Here is a 17,075-nt window from a genome sequence, read left to right as displayed (position 1 = left end):
TTCAAAGCTCAGAGGACTTACCTTCTGACAACAATGAAGTTTTGCTACGTCATGTGGAATAACGTCTTTGGTTTCTGGAGGCGCGTCTTTTCTTAGGAAACACTGCCACATACCATCGTGGATCGCGGGAGCACCACATTCCTGGGACAACGCCTCCGCGATTTCCTGGGACTCCCCCGTTCTTCTGAGCACTGTTTCGCAGGTACTACGACACTCTTGACTTGGAGATTCGTGGCAGCATGGTAAATCTAAAACGAAATAATATGTGGGTAAGAAAATCTAACAAATTATTTACAAAATTATAATTATGTTTAATACAATACAATATATAGAGGCGGAACAAAAGACAAGCTAACAAGAATGAATAATGTTGCCCTTTACATGATCTGGGTAATAATTGAGGAGACACAAAAATAGTTAACCTTTATTTATACCATCTTACATTTAGAAGTGTCGGTGTGGACAGTGGATGCTGTCAGATCTCGGAAGCAGTGCAGCAACGCTGGTGACTGCTCGCACAACTCAGCGGCCTTCTCCCTGGCGCCACTGTCAGCTCTGGTCTGACCGACCCTCCACACAGCTTTCTGACACGCTTCGTGACAGCTTATTGACCGTGTTTGAGCTGTAGGATGTAATAATTAACAACTTAGCTTGTTAAAACTCTCCGCCAAATCTTTCTGGTTTTATAGTTTGTAATCATAGTGAAAATTATAGAATGATAAACGAACAGGCTAACTACCTATATACAATATATTTTATCTCAGCAAATTTCTAAATTTACCCCTATATTTGTATTATAGGAAAGACGCCTCATATTAAAACAGTAACAAAAGGACATTAGGAGCTCTTACAACTTTGACTTATACAATATAAAGTGGTTATTGGAACTATTTTAACTAGATCTTTGAGTGTATTTGAGGAAAATTAATTCCCTCTAACTTACAACAGCACCACTGTCCCTCTTGCTGCTTCTGCACGCAGTCGAAGAAGTTTATTTCATCCGATCTTCTGCACGGTTCAGACAGAGCACTCGCATCAGAGGCTGTGGCGCAAGCTCTACGACACTTGGCCGAATGACCTAAAGCACAACACGCGCGCCCCCACCAACCAGACCGTGATACCACCTCTGAAATAGTTTAATTCACCTCACCAATGCTATTCATAATAAAAATATTGACGTCACATCCCATATTGTTAAGCAAATCTTACCTTGTATTGTCTGATTCATGCATATCCAGAACTCTATCTGCAAAGAAAAACCACGTGTGTATAGTAGAGATGTATTACGGTTCTTTGTTTAACAGATTTCTCTGTCTATTATTTATAGGTAACACGACACTCGAGTAATCCAAGACGAAGGACCTTCCCAATTACAATACAAAGCGATAGGCGGTTTATTGACGACGGCAAAGGAAGATTTGGTATAAATGCCACCGTTAAGTGAATGCGTGATATCATCTTACTCATTTAATGATTTACTTATAACGTGAACACTAAATTTAGATTAAAATCGATTTGTCCTTAGGACGAGTAAAAGGACTTTCACTTGGACACCGCGTTTACCGCCTAAGGCTATATTTCTACTTACCATGTCGCAATGATTGTCACATACGATCGGGTTAACGATAAAAAAATGTTCATAATATTAAATATTACAATATTTGTAACGATTTTATTTCGTATAGCATACCAAATGAGGGGCGCAGAATTTGTAAATGTTTTCTATTCTCTCTTCCCGCATTGCAGAATCGGAAGCCATCTCCACCAGCGACATCTTAAAAACAAAACATTCTTTTGAAACTACTTAGAGTGATAAATACTTATATTTCAATTTCTATTCGATCACGTGGATATACGAACACAATTAATTGGAGTAACTTTAATAAATTCAAGGTCAATACAATTACGTATTTAACCAAATTTGAGTAATTAGAATGATAGGACGGCGTGACGAAAACAGGATCCGGGTTTGGAGGTGTAAGTAAAAACATATGTATATAGAAATTAGGTATATTCCATACAAAATCACTAATTTGCTATTTTGAATCTTATTTAATACGCTGCAGAGCTGATTATTATATCTGATATAAATTGTAACAATTTTCACAGACAAATCATAGTATGTAAATTAAAAAAAATTAAGCTCAATGTTGAACAAATAAATAGTACAAAGTTTTGATTCAGTAGTCAGTAGTAGCCGGATAAACTAAAGAGTACATTGTATGATTAAACATAAACAAAGTGAAACAAACATTTTAAAACATCTCATACAGCAATCGTTAACACGAACGTCTTAAACTGCCGCTCAAACAGTCCGCATCCCATAAATCACGTGTCTTAGATGTTGTAATAAAACTAAGCGATGAGAGTACATCTAAATAAACACATGTCCGCTCTTTATTACCGTACATTAGGGGTAATGTTATTAATTGACGCACGTCCACCGCATGCCCTCACCCAAATATCTAATTACACTATTTTAAAAACGTAACATGTTTTCAGTTAGTTGCTGCGTGTGTTTAATTATAAACGGAAAAGATTTAAAAATATTTTGTAACTGGTAACTTGATGAGATATCAACTGTAATTAATTAGACGAGGATGAGAAATTTGTTACAGATAAAAAAAAAAACATCAACAACACAAAAATGTAAATTAAATACTTTTTGCTAAAATTAACCACAAATTCCAGGAAGGTTAGAATTAACGGTTATAATGAAACATATTTACTTAAGGATATAATAAAGATTTGTTTATTTTAGACTAAATATCACGCATTACCAAACAATTTTAAAGTGTGGACATTTTAAATAAATAAAAACGTCTCATTCGTCAAAAAAATATTTATTGGCATAACATACAAAACAGAATACAAAAACTTTAAACAGTTTAACGTAATGGTCTTCTAACGCCCACGTGTTTTCTAATATTATATTAGTTGACATGACTTTTTATTTTTATGTTATGAGAAATTATTAAGCATTATTATTTCTGTTTAAAAATATATGCATGTTAAAATAAAACGAAATTAGGTTTAAATCATATTGGCTGTGCTGTTTCTAATTCTTTACCTTCACCTGAAGCGTAATTTTAAAAAAAAAAGGCGCTGTAAAGCGACATAAAAAATATGTTTGTTTAGAATTACAGTTTAATTTTATTTTTATATTTTTATAAGCGGTTAAACTAATCGCAAGCAAACATAACGTGGGTAAAATAAATAATGTAGCATCATTATTCAATACACACTTCACAGTGTACGTATCCTCTTGAAATGCGTCAGTGTCTATTACGATACGATTAAATCACGCCATAATGTAACTTGGTAGATGTTTTACTTACACTATCGCCTGAGTTGATAAGGTTATCTCCCTGTCTACACAATGTATGAATGACAAAATCATTTCAATTCTCGCTTATAATCTATTCCAAAACTATCGATAAAAAAAACAACCTGTCATAAACAAAGTGCAATCGCGGGACATTTATAAACATATACAGGAAACTAGATGTTTATTAAGTCATTCAAATTAGATACGTGTGATGTATTAAACAGTCATATAAGCAGTAAAGGACATATCGAGACATGTACTGTGTAGCTATCGTAAACCGCCGATTAGTCTTACCACGGCCGGAACAATGAACATTGTATACAAATCAGATGTGCTTATAACACCAAATCAACCCACGCCATCCATTCTCAATGGTCGAATTACGACATTAATTTAACATATTGTATAGGTTGTGTGTAAAAAAATATATAAGACAGTACCCCACGCAGCATAGCTTTTGATTTTCAACCTATAATATGCCAACGATTGATAATTTATACCTACATTTCGAAAGTTGTTTTATATTTTATATAATTAATTAAGAAGATGAAATAAATATTCACATCTTAAAAACATTGTGAACGCCATTGAAACTAATTTATGTGATGCTCATTTATCATCAGTTCTTATCTCGTGTTATCTTTAGCTTTTTGTACGTTATTTTTTCTCTAAAACGAGGAGGGATGATTGTTGACATTTTTATCTCTTTATCTTATAATAATCTTAATTCGGTTGAGAAAAATCTTAAAGTTACATAGATTATGATAAAAAAAAATGAAAGTTATATTAAGTGGGTAAAAAGTATGTATTAAAATTAAACCTATGTATTATTTCATACAATTTAAATATTTATCAAATGATCTTACATATGTACGTAAAATATTACATAATCATTAATATTTACTCCATTTTCAAGACGATCTTATATAATAGGTGTTTAGGTAGGTAGTTTAATAATTCCCAATATGTTTTTCAATTTGTTTACACACAGCAAATCTGTATTCTGTACGAATACGTGTGAATAGAACTACACCACATGTCCCACCCATGTACTCGTACATGTGGATACAATCATAAAAACAGCATTGTGTAATACGTAAACAGTTCATTCTCATAGCATTCTTGGCCTGTATTATTTGTATTAAATCTATACTACCTTCCATAACACATCTAGATAAAAGGAAGCTATAAAGTATTCGAAACCTTCCTCATATTTATACAAAACTTTTATAATATTTATTCTTAATAAACAAAACAGAAACCACCTAAGGTATCGGACCTACCGATGCGTCAGTTTTCTCGTGATTACTTATTATTCATGGCGCAACAACCGTTTGTCAATGACAAATAAAAAGTGTTCCGCTGTATCAAGAGGTGGTCTATTAGCATTGAGACGTTTGGGGGGTTGGCTGACACGCCATTGAAGTGACTTACCAACACGTCCGGTGGAAAACGTGCAACGAATTTCGTATATTCCAAGAAGATAAACACCTAATAGAATTATTTGATATAAAAATACTATCTCTCTTCTAACTAGTTTATATTTAAAATTAGAATTAATTTATACGGTTGAAATTAATTTTATTATCTGCATGAGCACGCCATTAAGCGGCAGGGGTCGTGAACCCTTTAGTGTGACATATAGAGACATTCCGGCACAAGACAATGAATCTATTACAATTCGGAACACGCAGTGATAACCATTTAGCATGGCCATTCGTTCGTAATGACATAAAAGTTATAATTTAAAAAAATCGCAATCTTGCCATAACAGAACAATCGAGAAACTGTCGAAGAACACAAACCAATACTTTCATAGAATTTCAGTATGATGAAAGAATTCCAGTCAGTTCAAATTTCGAACGAAAATACAGATAAAGTAGAATGCAGAGATGTCAAACCTAATTAAAATACAAAGGGCTTTTGGTTGACATAATAAAATGTAGCCGAGTGTGCGTCGGTTGCCCTAAATAGTTTAGCAACTGGTCGTCTGTAATTATTGCACAGGGAAACCGACGGCTCGTGGCAGACCATAATAGGGTTACCTCAGCAAATACAGGGACGCTCGCTAGAATTTTAAATTTATTTAAGTAAAATAATAATAAATATATCTGAGTGATGTCTGTGGACATAATAGTCTGTGTTTTAAATGCTCGTTTAAATTTGATACAGTCATATTCATGTTTTGCCACTATTTTACGCATCTTTGCATGTTAGTGTTTACTTTACATGATTTTTAATATGTAATTACTAATAAGATACTTTTACATTAGTTATATTTGAAAAATAGTGTATAAAGCCAACTATGAAATTTTCGTATGTATGCATTTTCCATATTCAGCAGCCCTGGATGTCTGTATAGAGTGGCAGGTTGAAAATAGCGAATGGGACGAACTCGGTATAATCAAAGCATAGAATCACATCGCCGACAACGCTTTGATGTTTCTTTGTTAATTAGTTTGCATACAGTCTTACACCTACCATTATATATTCACGTATTACCTTACCTCATTTTTTTATTCTCATATTGATTCTATACAATTTTATCTTTTACATAGAAACAGACTTTATATGTCTGTAGCAGACGATCGATAATCGCTCTAATAGCATTCAATATAACCTTTTAATTGTTTGAATTACATACACTTTATTAATTCAAATAACGCTAAAGAAATATAAATTTATAAAACAATTCAAAATTAGTCAAAACGAATAAACTTTTGCAAACAAACAACTATAAGAAGACAGTTATTGACGACGTAAGATGTCTCGACGCGAAGCTCTTGTAAGCAATAGTGTTTAGCGTAACGTCTCACGATCGTTGTCGCTCGTTGAAATGACTTTATTAATGACAGAAATGTTCACATTACAAATCTAACGATTGTATTATATTTTAACAATCTTAGCAGAAGTTTTCGTCTCAAATTTAACATAGTTATATTAATGAATGTAGGAACCGTTCAAGTTTATTTGATGTTACATTATAAGCAACTTAGTGGGGATATTATTCGTTTATTTGAATCACGATTACATTATATTTTATTTTTGTTATTCATTTATAGCTTAAAATAATTAATATTAATTTATAAAGATTTTTTCTTTTATCCGGCTTTCATAAACTTAAAATGAGGCGAAATTAAATATATATAAAATGTAATTATAAAAACAATATTAATAAAACTGAAGACCTATGTTTGTATTTCATTTTTTTTTTAATAAACTACGATTATATTCAAGGTTTGTTTATAAAGTTAACCTATACTTTCTTTATCTACGACTTACAATGTACACATTACTTTAGAAACCGAGAAATACCCGGACCTTAGCAGTTGTTTCCAAGAAAAGATAACAACAATATCCGTATTGGCGACATACGAAACAATCGTCTATATTAAAATAATAATGCTGTAACATTTTAATTGAATAATCATATTATTAATGAAAGGCAAATTAAAATAATGAGATCTAAGACTTTCGCGAGTTTTGTTCATTTAAATGAAACTAATATTTTTCGGATATACTACGCGTGCGCACGTGCCCGTCTGCCCGTGACCACGGCTGCTGAAAAGTAACCGAAACGTCGGGAGTATGTAGTTTTAACAAAAACTTAAGCACGCGTAGTTATCCGAAAAATATTAATTTCATTTAAATAGGTAAAGTAAAATGTATAAGTGTGATCATAAATCATGAAACGTATGACTTTTGTTTTAAGATATCAGAAAACAAGCTTCAGTGCACTAATTGATCTGTTTTTGTTGTGAACTCTTTGGAATGTCCGAGCGCGTCTCAAGTCGCCAAACTGGGACGTCTGAAGACGTTAAAGGAGTCGCATGGTGCTATTTTCATGATGCATTCTTGATGTTTTTTTTTTTTTGCGACTTTCATTTTCATGACAGCTTAAAAATATAATAATTAAAGTATACATTTTATAAATGTTGTTCACTGAAAGATCGCGTTTACGCCATTTTCTTTTAAAAGGAATAATATACATTATTTCATCGTAGATCACTCACGATAATAGACAAATTTAATATTGCTTGCGAGTATGAAAAAGGATATCATTATAAAAACTTTTTTGTTTCATTCATCTGAAATTAGATGGTAGTTAGTGATACTGAAAATAGAAACAACAACGAAATAAATCAGTGAAACGTGCAGGAGAAGTTCAATCGGATAGGTATTTCGGTGTGAGCTTGCGAAAACTTGGCGCTCTGGTAAATGCTCCTAAAGTTGTCGGTACGTGATTGGAATCAAGGAGTCCTGGAGTCCTCGTCACGCTCGGTTCCCCGTACTATGGAACGTGATTGTCACGCTGTAAACCGTGTTATCAATTCCATATTGTTACTTAATGTGGAGTGGAGAATCTAAAATACGGTTTTTTTAAATCCAATTCAATGGAAATGCAATTGGATAACTGACTGGAATCTAAAATACGTTTTTTTGAATTAATTTTAAATTAAAGTTACCTATAGATTGTCTTTGTAAACAAATTCACATTTACTGCATATAAAAATTAAAAATGAAATATATACATATAATTTTAGTCATCTGTACCAGGTCTTCATTATTTTTAAACGGTTTTTTCTTTGTACACAATCATTGTTACGCATATATATAATATATTAAGTAAATTTAAAAGTAAATCTCGTAAAACGACAAAAAAAAGTATGACGGCAGATAATATATAATAATGCATACATGAAACAATTTATATCTAACCCATTTTCCATACTAGAATATGACGTCATACGAAAAGCTAAACAAAAATTTGACCTCCAAATAAATTTATGGTATAGCAGAATATGTTCCGTAGCCAGCGTAAGTAAACAAGGATGAATATTAATAAATTCAGTAACAGCTGCGACAACTTGGATCAAAGAGAACCGCGTCTTTGAAGTGGCCGACTGAAAACGGTGACATACCTAACAACGCTCGGGACCGTGCTAACTGTTACTATGTAACACATTTTTGTTATAAATTATATAATATTAATACAATTACAAGTTCACGTGATTTTACTCTAGATATTCCGTCTTGTTTCTCTTCTTTTAACCTTAGCTAATTAAATATTTCATATAAATCATGTATGTGAACAGTTTGAATATTCTTCGCTGTTGTATGTGTGTGCGTGTGTCTTTGTATGTGTGTTACTAAAACACACAAAACCTATATATAAAGCAGGTATCAAATATATTCAATCATGTAGACATATAATAATAGCAGATTTAAGACGAGCAAAGAAACGAAAAGTCTATATGTTTAAAAATTAGGAAATTAAATGATTCCAGTGTTAACGAGATAACAGCCAGCCACCTGCTGCCCGATGGTTTAACACGTGATGTTGGATGTTGTTTCGTTAGAACCGTATATATTTCGCTACCCACCTATCGTTAAACCGACACCTCATGAAACGGGTTGCCGGTTTTGTAATCTATTGTTACAGTACAAGTCTGTTGATAGCTGTAAAATTGTGCTGAGATATTGATACAAACGAGGGGATGTACGTGTTTGTTAGTTATCAAAATTGTTATGATAATTTGATATGAGTTCTCACATTTATATTGTCCATTGATTACCTATATTATTAGAGCTGAAACATATTAAATTAAATTTTAAATTACATTCCAATCGAGATATGAAATAATAAGATAGAATATGTATGTATCTATTATTAAACAGACGGAAACTAATTGTCAGGATAACAGAAATGGAGTAGGTATTAATTAACTGAACAAAAGGCTTTGATGGTAATTTTATAGTTTCAGGAAAGCCCCCAGTCACTGAAAGGCTTGTTATTATGTCTGCCATTATTACCTCAACATGCCTGCCGTCAGCCCATTTATAATATTCCATAATTCAGGTCGCTCTGTTTATATGGAAGGCTGTTTTATACTGGATATTGTTATTTAGTTTATAAAAGCTAGATTTTTATAAGTAATCATTGCATATTTACAACTTTTAATCCTTACAATGATAAGAGTCGAGGTAAAGTTGTTACAAGGATAACAGAATTATAAATAATTGCTAATAAGTAATTTAAAGTGTACTGTTATGAAAATTAGTCAAACATAGTTAAATGACATACCATCTGTATGTGTAAAATTTTTACAGTGTGTAAAATTCTAACGATTAAAATTTATGTTATGAAAATCTTGTGTGAAAATCGTAATGAAATTAAAAATTGATTTATTCTCGAAGGTACAAGCTCTTTTGAATGATTTTTAAAACAGATAATAAAATATTTTTTAACCTGTAATTACTTTCTTTGATACCAAATTCTCTTTAATGGAAATACACAAGACAAAAATTATATATATATTTTTTTAATTCCATAATTTTTTTTCAATGTTTCTTTATATTAAAAAAACTCAATAAACTCAAAAACTAGCAAGCAATTTATACACCTATATTTTTTATATCTCAACAATATATTTTACATGTAAAGCAAAGCATATTACCATCCGAAGCCGAACGGTTAAATTCGTTAATAGGGAAGTTAACGAGACAGCACTTTATGTAGATTGTCTGTCGGTTACAGAGCTTTATTAAAATTACCGGATGAGTTAAAGCCGTTTAACAACCATCGATGTCTCTTAGTGTGTCCCTCATGAGCATTTATTATAAACGACAGATTATCACGTAGTTAAATAATCTTGTAACTAAGGAAAATTAAATACTACTCCAGTATATCGTAGGCAATAAGATATTACACTTACTATATATACACATAGTACGTCGTAATTTCTGATATCGGAAACTAACTTACCGCTAAATTACAGAAAAACTTACAAAAATTTTCAAAATTGATGTATTATACTTATATTATCACTCAAGTAAATAAATTACTGAGAAAATATAATGTATATACTAAATATGTATGTATATAAAAAATTCATTATTACGTTATTGTGTGAAAGGTAATAGCAGGGTAGTGCTTATTGAATCATATGTATGTACGTTTGTGTATACGAATATTGAAAACTCCCACCTGAAAATGGGCCATTAAGATTTTAGCTAGGTACATACCTACTATTAATTTAGTAACGCGACTATAAGTGCTAGTAAGGTACATATATTATTTTATAAAATCTAGATAGTTCAATAGCGACGATTTTAACAAATTATTTCTAAATTACAACATAGACATTGTCACATACATGGTGTGAAAATTAAATATCATATATTAAATAGACAAAAAAAAAAAAAGTTATTTATTAAAATAAATACTTATTAGTGTTGTACTATATTGAACATCTAAACAAGAAAATATTAACTCGGAAATAATATTCAATGAAGAATTGAAGAGAATGGGTAATTTGCGCTAAATCACTGTTTTATAATTTTCACCTTTCGCCTCTTGTACAAGTTAGTGCTCTTAGAAACTAAACTTCATTGTGAAACTCAAGAACAGACTCAACCAAGCTGACGAAAGGAACAACATTTTCATAGCTCTTATAAAATTCACTAATATATATGAATTATAAACAAACACATAAATAAGAGATCAACGTCTTCCTGACTCCTGAGATACAATTATAATGTTTCAATATTATTCAAAGAGTGTCGCTGAGAGGAAGCTGCCGTCACGCGGCCATCCCTAACGAGACGGAATTAAATACGAATGTATTAGAACGGTCGACTCCGCTTACACGTTATAATAATTCACCTTTTATTCACTTGACGCGCCTTCTCGGAACACTGGCCAATGACAGAATTCCTGATTAGACCTGGCGCTGCGACTCGAATATCCAAAAGTAAAGGAGGATACCGACGTCGTTGATCGCACGTATCCTACTTGAATGACAGACGGATCAAAGAATCCGTGGAAAAATATATAAAGATCGTTTTATACAACCGGCCATTGAATGACCTAAATGCTTCGCTATAAATATAACGCACGGATGCTATAAATCTTTTTAATTAGCCTCAAATAATCAAACACTTAAATATGGTTTTATTTTCTAGGTAGATCGTCGGACAAGTCGGAAATTTGTGAGTGCCTTTCCTGAATATGTAATCGTATTCAGTGAAGTGGTCAGCCGCACATGAGAGTATTTGATCGATAACTTAGAGGCGTCTCGAATCTCGATGAAATACAAGCAGGATGTAAATGTTAATCGCGTGGTTAAACAATAAATAGGTTACTTATATGAGCCTTGAATCTATTAAAATTATACAAATATTCTTTATATAGAACTGAACACGCTCTTTATTATGTGTAATATTTCAACGAAGGAAACTCAATAATAATCTGTCCAATTTGTTATTGTCAATCGCTTACCTTTTCACACACACTCCGACACGTCCCAACGGCTTTATCGCAACACGCCGATATGTCTGAAATGAAAAATGTCCGCAATAAGTCTCCAAATAATATCGTTCTGAAGGGAAAGAAACAGCCGGCGACGCCGCAATAAAGCGACAGTTACACGAGGACATACAGCTTTGATCTATCCAGTGAACTGTATGAGTTCACCCGGCCGGAGCGATTCAAATTAATAAGACTTATGTTGGCAATTAAAATGTGTACACATTACCTTAAAGACTCGAGGAGATTAATGCTGGTCGTTATGAACTGGATTTAGACTTGACAGTCCTTTGAGATCCATATTTACCAACACTTAAAGTTTAATCTTTGAAGTAATTCGATTCGACGTTAAAGTTCGAACCGTTAGTTAGGGAGCCGTATTGGCAAATGGGAGCCTTTTTTTGTATATACGAGGAATTTTATTTTATACGAAATATTTTTAAAGCTTTAACGTAATAACTTTATATGCTGAACAATATGCAACTTTTCAAAATCGTGATTGTTGATTACTTTCTATAAGAAAATCTTTATCCTATTCTACCTCTCTAAAGATGCCTTATAATACATATTACCTCCTGAGCTTCTGAAGTTTTATAAACGTAGTTATTTTCTAAAAATCTCAGTAGATTCATACGAGCATCTCTATAATTTAAAGTAAAAATAATCGCTGCACACTAATAAAACCTACAGCGGAAATCCAAAGCGCTTATACATCTCAGAACAAGCTAAGTCTCACTTAAAAGTAATTAAGCTAGTTAAATTGATGCAATTCTGTAGCCAACTTTGTGTGTTCCGAGAATTTCATTTCAAATTAATATTTTTACAAGCTACAAAATCAAGATATCAGTAACTAGTGAGTGCTAGAATATTAAATGCCTATTTTTTTATTAATAACACTACTCTGGGTCATCATCCCTAAGATTATTCCACTTGAACAATAATATTATATATTAAAATGTTTGTATATTTCTTTACTGAATCGAGAAAAGGCTGTATATGGTGCTTTAATAAATAGGTTATTTTAATACAAGGATAAATGAATCTTTCGTAATGCGGGCGAAGTCTCGTGCGAATGCTAGTTAATATTTGCGATCACATCTTAGTGCTCAATTACAATTTCCTAAGTAAATTTCCTAAACGTTATTAGTTACAGTGAAAGCTTAAATGTAAATTCACTTGGCTGGACCTGTTTAATACTTATGTATTTGCCCCTCCAGCCCCCATAGAATGAAACGAAATTATAGGAAGCAAACCCCGTAAATTATTGGGGACACGACGGAACAGCTGTGATTACAGTAAATAAACCAGATAATCGTGTGATATTCTATAAAGTCGGTTGCCATAAAGTATTTAGCTAATTCTAAGGTTAAAGCGACGCCCGTTCAGATGCAAAGTATAGGCAGTACAGATTCTCTGTTCCAGATCAAATTCAACTTTACTGTGGTAGAAATAAGACCGAATTCCCTTAATGTTATACACCTTCAACTATTTTAATGGTATTGTATATCAAAATCTATTTTGTACAATAAACAATAACCTGTAAGTGGTTCTAAATATGTTTACGACATTAAAACACGTCTAAGAGACTAACTACATTGGTTTTTCCCGTATAAACAACATGTCAACAGTTGAATTATCCTTAAAGCAGTTATTTAAAAGCGTGTCGTATATATTTTTCCTATATTCCAGACTAAGTCGTGTTTAAATGTAATGCTTTCTGTTTATTTTATTTATAAATTAAATACACTCACGACACGTCTTATCCTAGTCATTATAGACGCAACATAAAACAAAAAAAAAACAAAAAAATTCAACATCGCTTTATAAATTGTCACAGCATAAAGCCATTCATGAAACAAAATATCATATCTAATTTGTTCCTTTTTATGCAAGTAATTTGATTTTAATTTAGACATGTTATAAAAAAAATGATTTAGAAAATAAATAAGAGCGAGTAAAGAAAAACGTCAGAAAAACCTCTAGCTCGTATACATCCTGAAATTCATACATTCCTCCATCTATTAGAACTCTTTAAACCTTCAAGCAAATATAAGAATTAATATTTTAAATATAAATTTTGCTAATTTTTCAAATGTATACAATAATCGAATATAAAAGATAACAAAATCAGTTTTATTGTTAACGTTAGTTTTAAAGTAATTACAAACATGATGTACCTTAACAGCTGGCAGATCACATTGATCGTATTAATCACAAATAACTTCAAACGAAAATCAATATACGTTATTGAAACAGAAACATAATGATATAAGCTCTCACAGCGTATTACGGTCAGTTATCTCAGAATTATATCATCAGGTTTAATATTGGGTCCAGAATCTTTTGATGCGGGAAAAAAATACGTCTGAAGATAATAACGAACATATTTGATATCCAATCTCCTCTTTGATGATCGAGAAAGACAAAAAATTCATAACATAAATCTAACAGAGGAACATCTGCTTAGAGTGTCACGCTCTATGAAATCCAGAATTAATATTTAATTTAATAATACAATCATCAAACGCAATTTATTTTTTACGTCTATTCCTGCTCCAGACTTCTAACGGGTTTATTTTACAGATAGTTGGTGGCGTTTGTCATTTTCATCGATTCCTCAGCAAAATTTCCCCTCGATCGGACAAACACTAACAATTCCCTTTTCCATTCATATATACGATATAATTCATGTAATTTAAATGATTCAAACAGCCCTTTATTTGATTAGCGTTTTTTTTTTTTTATTTTAACCAAAAAGAAATGTGATAAATAGTAGGACCAGAAAACTTATATATTGCAGTTTCTTACTAATCCAAAAAAAATTAGTAATTTAATAAAAAAATATAAACTAAATTGACGCTATAGATATTTAAAATCAGCAGTATATTTTGATGTGTCCTACTAATCTCATTTATGTTATTAATCGGAATGTTTGTGAGGGTGTATGGATTTATGTGTGTTGATCTGTCATGCAAAAACTGCGTAACAGATTTGGATGAAACTTTACATATATAAGCTACAATTTTTCTTGAAACTCGGTGTAGTTTTCGGTGGAAGAGGATCAGTCAAGTCAAGTGACGCCTCTCACTATTACATACATTTCTCTCCGACCCTTATTATGAAATTCACGCACTTATAGTCGCAGACAAAAACCGGTGATTAGTATTTGGTAATTCGACCAAAATAAGGAAACAGTGACACTATCCGAAGTCCCTTAATCAGGCTGTTCCTGTCAAAACTCCTTGCGATCAAGTTTCAATATAATAGTTCAAGTAATTTTTGTGTTAGCAGTATTTAAATGTCCTTTCGATTTCATATTCTTACGTACGTCTTACGTCCTTAACTACAAATTCGCATAATATGCTCTATTTGCTTTATTCTAATAAGCAAAGTAAAAAAAAATACGATAATGAGAAATTTTATTTAGAATCTTATTTTTTGCGAAAAAACATATATTCTTACTTGGTATACATATAACGATTTAAATGTATATATATTAGTTTAAGGTATGAAGTACACATTTATACCTTGACAGTTAGCGGTAGCCAAAGTGACAGCGATAATAAACCTAGTCGTCCACCAACGGCTCGTCGCTACTTGTCGCAATCTTCTTGTCATCATGATTGCATGATTGTGTGCACAGTCCTAAAGATAATCAGCCATCTGCAAAAGATCATCAGAACAGCGTTTTAATATGTGTGGCTTATTTTTTTTACAAGTCGAATATAAGTATATTTTCTAAAACCATCGTTCTACATAAACCCAAGAGTAGTATAAATTTGTTCGCTAAGATAAACCTATATGAAAAATGTAGAAGAATCAGTACAGTTTTCAATAATTCATATCAATTTTATTTATTTAAATATAACATTGAGTTTATTTTAATTATTCTATTGTAGTGACTATAATTTTTTTTTAAATTTAAAATCTAAATTTTTTTTTATTATAAAGTATTTTTATAACATAACTACTTGAGGTAAAAACAGAAAGTTTCTTAATAATTGCAATAAAATAATATTTTATTAAAGAAACGAAGCATTAGTTAAAATTTCAATTAACTAGTGTAAATTTGTTAATAGCAGATTAAAAACTCGTAAACAATCTGTTACGCGTCCTAATCGCGCAGTTAACTCCTGTAGATGAAATTCAGTGACAGCGTATAAAATATGTCCAAAAACAACTGCGTATTTGCTTTCGCTTTGAAGTCATATTTTACTGAAACAATCATAATGTCGACGCCTTCGACCGATTTTTGTCGAGATAACCGAAAATCTATAATACCTACAAAGTTTTAACATGAATCAAATGGAAAATTCTGCTAAATTGGTTTGGTATAAAAATTGTAAGCCACTCAGCCGATGAAACACTTCAACTTGCTAACAATGAACGCAAATTGCTTTCCGTATTTTGTATAAAACCTTTTTGCATAAATAATCTCCTTATATATATTTAGATTTTTTTTTAAATTTCAAACAACATTGAAGTCACTTCTGACCTTTGCTTTTAATAGTATAGTATATCCTTAACACTACTTGTATTATTTACCTAAACACCAACAGTTTTTTAAATTTACCATTTACAAATCGTTGTATCCATCGGTATCGTTGATAGTTGAAAATATTTGAAACTAAAAATTATGAGCGGGATTTTGAAACTTTTACTGATAATCATGGTCTAAGGAACAAGCAAATCATAAACAGCTGTCAGAACATAACCACTAGAATTACTATAACAAGATCATAGCCGTAAAAAAAAGCAAGTCTCAATTGAAACGTAAAATTTACATAGTCACTTAAAATCTATAATATAGTACTTATTGTTTAAAATTACACAATATGTAAGTGATAACTAACAACTTCCCCCTACTTAACTTGCGCAATCAAATGTTATTGCAAAACTGAACTACTCTCAACTTTTTATCCATCATTGTCACAATCATTTAGAAGATATAAATCACTAATCAACATAAACTAGACTAAATATTAATAAGACTACTTAAAAAATTCTATCAAAAAAGTTTTTATAACTATTGTATGTTTTTTTCTATCTAAGACAAAATTCGACATTAGTAATATTATGTCTATTTTTGACTACGCTCATCTTTTACTCTCATATATCACTCTTAAACGCACCCGGACATGCCTTATCTTTATTGACTATGTACTTACCTATGCTTTTAATTAATAACTTCACATAAGGCACAAACACCTTACTCGTAAAAGTAATATTTATATCTCATTTATAAAAAAAAAGTTCAACAAAAACTAAACATATCAAATGCACTAGTATCGCGATTCGCGGGCTTTTCGTGTCATCGGAGCAGTATCTTCCTCACAACCTTTCTCGCGCCAAATTGACGCGCTACTAAATAGACCGACATAAATTCATTCAACTTCAGCCTATCATTATCCTTCTCTAACACAAGCTCGATGCTATCAT

At 31.6% G+C, this 17,075-nt stretch overlaps 1 protein-coding gene across 1 annotated transcript in view; it reads right to left on the bottom strand.

Annotated features, from left to right (window-relative positions):
* Positions 1-17,075, bottom strand: part of LOC116771289 (reversion-inducing cysteine-rich protein with Kazal motifs) — a 23,241-nt gene extending 6,166 nt beyond the window's left edge. Inside the window, exons 1-8 of the mRNA XM_061523219.1 lie at positions 16,805-17,075; positions 15,164-15,299; positions 11,610-11,665; positions 1,691-1,774; positions 1,210-1,246; positions 944-1,126; positions 443-622; positions 22-248 (exon numbers count right to left, since the gene is read on the bottom strand). Coding sequence (XP_061379203.1) covers positions 22-248; positions 443-622; positions 944-1,126; positions 1,210-1,246; positions 1,691-1,774; positions 11,610-11,665; positions 15,164-15,257 — 861 coding nt within the window. The 5' untranslated portion in view covers positions 15,258-15,299; positions 16,805-17,075. The remainder of the gene's footprint in view (positions 1-21; positions 249-442; positions 623-943; positions 1,127-1,209; positions 1,247-1,690; positions 1,775-11,609; positions 11,666-15,163; positions 15,300-16,804) is intronic.

Source organism: Danaus plexippus, chromosome 17 (genome assembly GCF_018135715.1).
Source record: "Danaus plexippus chromosome 17, MEX_DaPlex, whole genome shotgun sequence".
Lineage (NCBI taxonomy): Eukaryota > Metazoa > Arthropoda > Insecta > Lepidoptera > Nymphalidae > Danaus > Danaus plexippus.
Note: the sequence above shows the minus strand (reverse complement) of the source record. Positions and strands in the feature narration are given on the sequence as shown.